Source organism: Penaeus monodon, chromosome 9 (assembly GCF_015228065.2).
Source record: "Penaeus monodon isolate SGIC_2016 chromosome 9, NSTDA_Pmon_1, whole genome shotgun sequence".
Classification (NCBI taxonomy): domain Eukaryota; kingdom Metazoa; phylum Arthropoda; class Malacostraca; order Decapoda; family Penaeidae; genus Penaeus; species Penaeus monodon.
This window is the reverse complement of record NC_051394.1, coordinates 10,542,907-10,552,906: the sequence shown is the minus strand read 5'-3', so window position 1 is coordinate 10,552,906 and position 10,000 is coordinate 10,542,907. Positions and strand designations below refer to the sequence as shown.

Genomic DNA, 10,000 nt, shown 5'->3' with positions numbered 1-10,000 from the left:
TTTTCATTTCTTTTTGTTTTGCATGAATAGGTGTGACATAATAGAAATGTTAATGTGTACAAATACAATTTTCACTTTTTTTTTTTTTTTTTCCATATTTTGTTCATACCATCTTCCATTATCCAATTTTCCTCTCCTTTTCCAACTTTTTTTTTTCTACCCTCTTTTTCATCATCTGTAACTTTCTCTTAATCCTTTATTAATGATTGTAGGTTTCAGATGATAAAGAAAAAAATAGAAATACTGAAATTGTTCATATTCATAATGAAATAAATTTAAAAACTGATGTGTTTAAACTAGTCTCCAGTGAAAAATCATGTATTATATAAGATCTTCCTCTCTCTCTCTCTTTTTTTCTTGTGTGTGTGTGTGTGTGTGTGTGTGTGTGTGTGTGTGTGTGGGGTGGTGGTGTGTGTGTGTTGGATGTTAGATCACACTCCCCCTCCTCTCTCCTTCTCTCCTCCTTCTCTTCTCTCCTTTCTCCTCCTTCTCTCCTTCTCTCCTTCTTCCTTCTTCCTTCCCTTCTCTCCTCTCCTTCCTCCTTCTCTCCTTCTCTCTCTCTCTCTCTCGTCTCTCTCTCTTCTCTCTCTCGTCTCTCTCTCTCTCCTTTCTCTCTCAAAAACTCTCCTCTATCCCCTCTCTCTCTCTTGTTTCTTCTTTCTCTGTTCTTTCTTCTTCTTCTCTCTGTTTCTTCTCTTTCTTTCTCTCTGTTTCTTCTCTTTCTCTCTCTCTGTTTCTTCTCATTCTCTCTCTCTGTTTCTTCTCTTTCTCTCACTCTCTCCTCTTTCTCTCTATCTCCCCTCTTTCTTTCTCTCTCTCCCTTCTCTCTCTTCTTTCTCCTTTCTCTCTCTCTCTCTCTCTCTCTCTTCTCTCTCTCTCTCTCTCCTCCTCTCTCCTCTCTCTCTCCTTTCTCTCTCCTCTCTCCTTCTCTCTCTCTCTCTTTCTCTCTCCTCTCTCTCTCCTTTCATTTCTCTCTCTCTCCTTCTCTCCTCTCCTCTCATTCTCTCCTTCTCTCTCCCTCTCCCCCTCCCCCTCTCCCCTCTCTCCTCTCCCTCCTTCTCTCTCCTCTTCTTCTCTCTCCTCCTCCCTTCTCTTCTCCCCCTCTCTTTTCTTTTTCTCTCTCTCCCCTCTTTTCCCTCTCTCTCTCTCTCTCTCCTCTCTCTCTCTCTTCTTCTCTCTCTCTCTCTCTCTCTCTCTTCTCTCTCTCTCTCTCTCTCTCTCTCCCCTCTCTCTCTCCCCCTTCCTTCTCTCTCTCTCCTCTCCTCTCTTCTCTCTCTCTCTCCTCTCTCCTTCTCTCTCTTTTCTCCTTCTCTTTCTCACTCTTTTCTCCTTCTCTTTCTCCTTTCTCTCTTTTTCCTTCTCTCCTTTTTTTTTCTCTCTCTCTCTTTTTTCCCCTCTCTCTCTTTCTCTCTCCCTCTCTCTCTCTCTCTCTCTCTTTCTTTTCTCTCCTCTTCTCTCTCTCTCTCCTTTTTTCTCTCTCTCTCTCCTCCTCTTTCTCTCTCTCCCCTCTCTCTCTCTCTCTTCTCTCCTCTCCCCTTTTTCTTTTCTTCTTCTTTTTCTCTCTCCCTCTCTTCTCTCTCTCCTCTCTTCTCTCTCTCTCTCTCTCTCTTTTTCTTCTCTCTCTCTCTCCCTCCTTTTTCTCTCTCTCTCTCTCTCTCTCTACTCCCCTCTCTCTCTCTTCTCCTTCTTTTTTCTCTCCTTCTCTTTTCCCCTTTTTCTCTCCTCTTCTCTCTCCTTTTTCTCTCTCTCTCTCTCTCTCTTTTCTCCTCTTTCTCTCTCTCTCCTCTCTCTCTCCTTCTTCTCTCTCCCCTTTCTCTCTCTCTCTCCTTCTCTCTCTCCTCCTCTCTTTTCTCTCTTCTCTTCTCTCTCCTCCTTCTCCTCTCCTCTCTCCTTCTCTCTCTCTCTCCTTCTCTCTCTCTCTCCTTTCCCTCTCTCTCTCCTTCTTTTCCCTCTCTCCCCTTTTCCTCTCCCCTTCTCTCTCTCTCTCTCTCTCTCTCTCTCTCTCTCTCTCTCTCTCTCTCTCTCTCTCTCAACAGGTATGGCATATGCATAGCAGCTATGCCCACTGTAAGTTTACTTTATTAATTGTTGTTACACATAGATGGCTACACTTGTACAAAGTCACCAACGAGCCAGTTACGAGTACTGCTTGTCTCTCCTGTTTACCCTTTTCTTTGATTTTAAAAAATATTTTACGTTCTCTTATATTGCTGTTACTAATGTCAATAATATTATAGTAATTATAATGTGTGCAATAGAAATAACACCATAGATATTTATAGCATTAGTAAAAAAGACATTTTTCCTGCCAGATCAAGGAAAGGTGAAATCAGGTTAGGTCACAAGGTCTACTAATTGACTCCTCATTGGCTAAGCACTAGCAGAGCCAACTATGTGTAGAGACATTTCACAAAAAAATTCTAAAATGAGCACAGCGTTTTCCCTCTGACATTGAGTTCAGATTTTTTTTTTTTTTTTTTCTTATGCAGAAGTCAGGTAATTCGTAATTTCACAGTATTTTTGTAAATTTTATTTATGCTTTAGAACATGAAATGAGAATTTTATTTTGAACCTTGAACATTTCTCTTTGACAATTATAGAAAAGTTATGAATGAGAAATGATGAATTTATAATCAAGATGTGTAATTCATGTTTTGATATTACATTTTTATGAAAATTACATGCGTAATGCTGATGGAATGTGTGATAAGAAAGCTTTTATTACATAGTAGTTCTAGTGAAGGTGTAATGCAGACATTGTAATTGTGTGTAATTCTAAGGATTTATTTTTGAAACCTAAATTCCTGCAATATGCAGACCTTGATTACATATATTACCTTGTAAAATTATTTATTCATCCTTAGACGCATTTTTTTTTTTTTTTTTTTTTTCTTTTCTTTTTTTTTCTTTTTTTTTTCTTTTTATAGATAAGAAGGAACACATCCCTAATATTTCAAGACTTGGGAAACAGTTGATATTTATTTATTTATTTATTTATTATTTTATTTATATATTTATTTATATATTTATTTTTTAGGGGGCATTCACCTTTATAAGAACATGCACTTCCATCTTATGTTTATATTTTCATCCATTACCAATTTCTCCAGCAGTAATAAGAAGATAATCCGATCCTTAATTTCTTCCCTGCCAGATTGGTGACAAAAGACTCTGTACTGGTCTTCCGTGTGAGTGACCACCACACCTTAGTGAGAGATTCTGTCATAGGAGAAGCTACCCTAAAGCTTGCAGATGTGGTTGCCGCCTACGATGGGAAGAAGAGCTCCACTCACACACTGCCGCTGACTCAGCCGCCTAATTGTGTTGTGCCAGCTAGTAAGTGGATGTATGAGGTGGTGTTGGTGTTTGGAGTAAGCAGGAATTGGTCATGTTTGTTTATTCATTATGATATACATTTGCTACATAATCAGTTGTTTAATTTGAGGAGTTGGAAATAGTAATAAGAATTCTAATGTTTAGGATTTTCAAGTAATGATAGAGTTCTATTGCTTAGGATTTTCATTATTTATTTTTTTAACAAGTTTATTATTGAACTTTCAGCTTCCCAGCCTCCCACCATCACAGTCACCCTAGATGGTTTGAATATATTAACCCAGGGAGGTGCTAGACAAAGGGAAGTCAACTATAACCTTCCAACTGGTAATGTTCATTTGTTTTCCTTTTCTTTATTTCTTATTTTTTCTTGTGATTAATTTTTTATTATTGTACTGCACACCATGTAGGTGTATGGCTATGTATAATCCAAAATATCTCTATTTTTACTATTAATGGATATAGCAATGCAAGTTGAAAAGCAAAGGGATCTGTCCTAAACCTTACAGTATATTGTTGGATTATTATGATTGATAGTAATTTCAAGGTATTAGTAAATGTTAATATTTTGCTGTAATTGATGCTGAGAAAATATTAGGCTATAAATTCTTTCTTTCTTTCTTTTTTATTATTATTACTGTTTAAAGTGCAAAGTTATCATTTGATGCCTGATCCATGGTATTGTTTTAGAAGGACAAAGTAAAACAGTTTTTTAATGTTACTGAACAGATCTATCTTAAGCTAGCAGAATTTAAGGTTTTAAAAGGTTATAGAGTGAAATTCAGCTATACAGGTTATAAATAAAATGTGTGTCAGTCCAATGACAGGCATGTTTACTAAATGACTTGTAATTTTCTTTTCACAGTTGTGAATGTGAGTGGTGGGAATGTCAGTGGAAGTAATACAGTCACAGTTCGGGTTGGTGGCAAAACTCCACCACCTGTACCCCCTCCACCCAAGCTGATCCAGTCTGATGCCCATTCAGGAGCAGCCTTGCCTGCCATCATGTCAGCAAGTGGCAGCCAGTCTAACTCTGGCACAACTATAACCCATACCTCACACACATCTGCAACACACAACCCCATTCCGTCTCTTCCTTCCATTAATAGTGATGGCCAGGCTGCCTCGTCCCACCCAAGCACCCGGGCTAGGAAGAGTGTGGGCAACGGGTCTGCTGTTGTGGTATTAGGTGGAGAGAGTCCCACTGACAGTTCTGGAAACCAGAATGGGAGACCCAATGGTGCAGAATCCACAGCTCCCCCTGTGTCAGGGAATGTGTCTCCCCAGGCCAATCATCAGCCTAATCCACCACAAGTTGCCAGTAATGCCACTAATGGGAAACTTCCAACCAATGGCACACCCCAGCACTCTGCTTCCTCTCCTGCTGCTCCAAAGCCACCTGGGCTTGCCCCAAGACCTGCAAATCGTCATCACAGAGCTCACAAAAACAAACGGAACTCAGGTCAGTTTCTGTTAAAGTATTTTGTGTATTGATGTACTATATATCTATGAAGACAGAATAAACAGACTTTGTCCAAGTTTCTTTTCACATGGAAAGATTATTTGTTATGCTTGGAGTCCTAAAATTTATAGTAGTGTATTTAGTTTATTATGTATTTTAGTGTATGCCATAGTATATTTTTGGTTAAAGGAAATGGAAACATTTAAAAGAGACATCATTTAATTATGATCTGCAATTATTGTGGGGAAAGTGATCATAGTTGAGGTATGTATTATACAAGGTATCAGTTGTAGGTTTTTTAATGCGATGGTATATGCTATTTAACCCAATGCTAACGGGCATGACGTACGTACATGCCATGCCTACTGTGAGTTTAATATATTAACCCATTGCCGACGGGTGGCATGTACGTACATGCCATGGCATGGCGGGACCATCTGCCGGGGGCATGTACGCACATGCCATAGAGTATGCATGGACATGCCATGAGTTTTTTTTTTGTTACAATCACGCAAAGATTTTTTTGCCATTGAAAGTGTGATTAAGTCGGTTCTACATTTCTCATTTTACCATGCAACAAACAAAAATGCAACAACGACAATTTCAATCCATGATGCACACATGCTTATTTTATTCGGACTATAGACGAATAATGATCAACTATGGAGTCTATATAACAACAAAAATACCTTCAGTCTCGATTTATCATAGATTTTGGCAAGTAGAGACTGTAAAAATAATGAAAATTGAAAATACAACATATCTTCGTTAGTATTACGCAAATGTAAACGGCATGGGATGCTGGTATTGGCATGATGTGGTGGCATGCGTGGGACGATATAAGCCCCCGGCAGCGAGGCCCCGGCCTCTATGAATGCTACCCGTCAATTATGGGTTAATTGTTTTTACACATGGATGCCTACCCTTGTACTAGGTCACCAATGAGCCAATTACAGCCTGTCTCGCCCGTTTACCTTTATCCTTGATTTACGAAAATATTTTACATTATCTTATTTTGCAGTTACTAATATTTATAGCATTATAGTAATTATAATGTCTGTAATAAAAATAACACCATTGATAATCATAGCATTAGTAAAAAATACGTTTTTCCTGCCAATTCAAGGAAAAGTGAAATCAGGTAAGGTCACAAGGTCTACTAATTGACTCCTTTGTGGCTAAGCACTAGGAGAGCCATCTATGTGGCATTTTCCAGAGGCATTGGGTTAATAAAGAAAGAAATGAGAGATAAGAAAGGTGCATTGTATTATGTTATTGTTTTGTGCTACTGCCAATATAGGTGTATGAACAAATTCAGAATTTATATTTTATTGTGATAGCAACAGTATTAACCCCTTGGATCCAAGTGACATGACCATCTCATCATGAAAAAATTGGGTCGAGGGGCGGTTGATGTGACTATTCTGTCACAAGAAAATCTGGTGGTTGGCCAGGTGACGTAAACCTGCTATCATTAGCATTGCTGCTGAAGGCTGGGGTGATGGAATAAACTCACCACAAGTGCACAAACTTATTGAGAGGTTTATTTTATTCATTTGGCAATTTTGCATTATTCTTATCAATGTATGAGTGGGAATGAAATGTCTGTGAGCAGTGACTGGAAGAGTGCCGGCTCCATGGAGGACGCCATTTCCATGCTCAGCATCATATTCCTGGTGCCGTGAGTGGCGACACAGGTTGTTTAACATTGAATATTACATAAATATAAAATTAATTGACACAAGTGACATAGTGTTACATAGTCTTCTTTTTCTTGCACAGAGTTATAGACTCCCTTGAGAGATGACTGGAGTCTGCAAAGAAAAAAAAATATTACCATCTGGATAATGCAAATCAAATAGTAAATATGGACATTGGAAAAAGGTCAAAGAGCTAAAAATGCTTATGCATAAAGAGTAAATTTTTGGTGATTTTATTGCCATGATGCAACCAAATCCAGTGGGTTAAGTATATATACAAAAGAATGTAACAAAATGGTTCAGACATGGACAGACATAAATACTAATTCTTATCGTAGAAGTGTAATATCTTCTGGTGAAAATCTTCAAGGTTTTGTGAATTGTAACTCTGTTCTCCCTGGCCATAACCTCTTTATAATATCCATTAGAGTGCTTATACCAAACCTATCCATGCAATTGAAAATGAGATGGAATTATGGGATTTTATTGTATAGAGGATGATACGTATAAAATATCAATATCAATAGAAATAATTTAATATACAGATGAAAGGTTAGAGAAAGACCTCATAGAAACTTCTATGGGGGCTCAAAATAGCCTTTTTCTCTTCATCCTTACTAACAGATGGTAGCAATACTCCAGGGAGTGGAAACAGTAATGGAAGCAGCAGTGGAGCTCCAGCCTCAGCAGGAAACATTAGCAGCAGCAGTAGTGGTAGCAACTCTGCTCAGCCTGCAGCAGTAGGGGTTCAGGAGGAACCTCTTCCCCATGGGTAATTTGCAAAACCATAATTACTTTATTTATTTATAAAATTTTAATTGTTATTTTTGTGCTATGCTCTGTTTTTTTATACAGATTTTGTTTAAGGTGGTCACAGTCCATCATCACAATATTTTTACCTCAGATGGGAGATGCGTCATGATCAGTATGGGCGTCGCTACTACGTAGATCACACAACCCGCTCCACAACATGGGAGAGACCAAAGCCCTTACCTGCAGGCTGGGAGGCACGTCGCGATCCAAGGGGAAGAGTTTATTATGTCGATCATAACACCAGAACGACTACATGGCAGCGGCCAACAGTAGAGCATATTAGGTAAGGAGGTCTCTCTCTTTTCTTTTTTTCTTTTTGTTTCTTTTTTTTGTTCTAATTAGTATATTTTTCTTAGTCTTATTTTTTTTCACTTTGGTATAGTTTCTCCTCATCTTGTCTGTCATTGTGAAGTTTGTATATTTCTATTATTATTTCTCACATTTTAACAGTTTCATTCACTGATTTTTCTTCCCTTTCCTTACACTAGGCAATTTGAAGAATGGCAAGGGGAGCGACAACACATTGCACAGCTCAGTGCACAGAGGTTCCTGTATCCCAACACCAACCAAGAGACTGAGAATGATCCTCTGGGCCCACTCCCTCCTGTGAGTTTTAGTGGTAAAGGGGGAGGGGAGCTAAATGGGGATGGATAGGAAGAGAAGTAGAGATGGGGAGAGATTAGGGGGGTTTAGAGAGATGCAGCAAGAAGTAGATGGGAATGGAAGAGAGATGGGAGAGATGAGGGGGGTGGAGAGAGATGCAGGTATATGGAAGGTATATGAAAATGGAAAGAGACGAGAAGAGATAAGGAGAGTCAAGAAAGATGCAGCAAGATGTAAATGGGGATGGCGAGAGAGGGGAAGAGAGTAGATATAGATAGGGAGAGATAAGGGTGGTGGAGAGAAATGCAGGAAGAGGTATATAGAGATAGGGAGAGATAAAGGGGATGGAAAAAGATGTAGGGAGAGGTAGATGGGGATGGAGACAGATAGTGGAGGAAAAAGAGAGAGGAGAGAGAGAAAAAGTGAAAGAAAAAAAAAAAATGTGAAAAAAAAAGTGAGAGATACAATGTTTAAGAGAAAATTAGAGAAAAGAGATGGTTAGAGAAAGAGAAAGTAAAGGAGGAAAGAAATAAAAGCTTAGTGATACTTTGCATGTTGTATTTTTCAAAAAGGAAAATATTTGTGATATAATTTTAATGATTTTGTCTTTTTTCATAATTGCCTTAATCTATATGGTTCATGACCAGGGTTGGGAGAAGCGGCAGGAGCCCAATGGTAGAATTTACTTTGTCAACCACCGCAACAGAACAACTCAGTGGGATGATCCAAGGACACAAGGGTAAGATTTGTTTCTGAAGGAGTGCATGTTGTTTTCTTGTATAAATGTAACATTTATTATTTTGTTTAGGAATGTGTCCCTGCCTTTTTCTTCTTCTTCCCCACTCCTTTTACTTGCCTTTTTACTTTAGGAAGCTAGTGATAGAACTTGTTTAGAGAATACTCTAAATTTACAGAATGGGACTTGAGGAGGAGGCCCTTCCAGCTGGCTGGGAGATGCGACTCACAGATGATGGTCGCCAGTACTTTGTGGACCACAACACCCGCCAGACAACTTTCCAGGATCCTCGTCCAGGAGCCAAGCAAATGTAGGATTCATTTATATAAGTTTGTTTGAATGTTGGAATGTACATTATGTTGGCACAGGATCTGAGGGTTTAGGGATAATAAGTAATGTGGTGTGAATATAATGTGGTATATAATGGTGTGTGTATGTAATAATATATATATATAAGATATATATATATATATATACTTTTTATATTATGTCTATATATATATATATAATATATTTTAAATAATAGATAAAAAATAGAATATATATATATATATATATATATAAATAAATATATATAAGATAATAAGATATTAAAATAGATAAAATAATATTTATATATAATATTATTTTATATATATACATATATATATATTATATATATAATAATAGATATATAGATATATTTTTATATATATATATATATATAGATATTATTATATATTTATAATATATATAAAAAGATATAATAATATATATATATATATATCTATATATATATTATATATATTTTTAAAAAATTATTAAAAAAATTAAAAAATTTTATTTTTTTAAATATTTTTAAAAAATTATATAATTATATTATTTTTATAAAAATTTAAAAATTTTAAAATATATTTTTAATAAAATTATATATAATATTTATATTATAAATTAATATATTTAAAATTTTTTAAAATTTATTATAATATTATATATTAATATAATTTTATTTATACTTTTTAAATTTTTTTAAAAATTTTAAAAATTTTTATAAAAATATATTTAATATATATATAAAATATATATTATATATATTTTTTAATAATATATTTTATAAAAATATTATATATTATATAAAAAAAATTTTTTTTAAAAAAAATTAAAATTTTTAAAATAATAAATATTTTTAAATAAAATAAAAATAATTTTAAAATTATTATTTTTAAAAATTTATTTTTATTTTATAATATTTAAAAAATTTTTTTATAATTTTTAAAAATTAAAATAAAAATTATTTTATATATATATTTAAATATAATTTTTGAATAAATTTTTTTTTATATATATTTTTTATTTTTTAAAAATATATTAATA

General features: G+C 35.3%; 1 protein-coding gene across 1 annotated transcript in view; it reads left to right on the top strand.

The window, feature by feature from the left end:
- The window catches only part of LOC119576961 (E3 ubiquitin-protein ligase Su(dx)-like), a gene marked incomplete in the record, with an annotated part of 23,403 nt that overhangs the window by 5,854 nt on the left and 7,549 nt on the right, over positions 1–10,000 (top strand). The window contains 8 exon segments of the mRNA XM_037924618.1: positions 3,155–3,336; positions 3,562–3,660; positions 4,199–4,795; positions 7,120–7,267; positions 7,400–7,591; positions 7,797–7,914; positions 8,559–8,650; positions 8,826–8,957. Coding sequence (XP_037780546.1) covers positions 3,155–3,336; positions 3,562–3,660; positions 4,199–4,795; positions 7,120–7,267; positions 7,400–7,591; positions 7,797–7,914; positions 8,559–8,650; positions 8,826–8,957 — 1,560 coding nt within the window.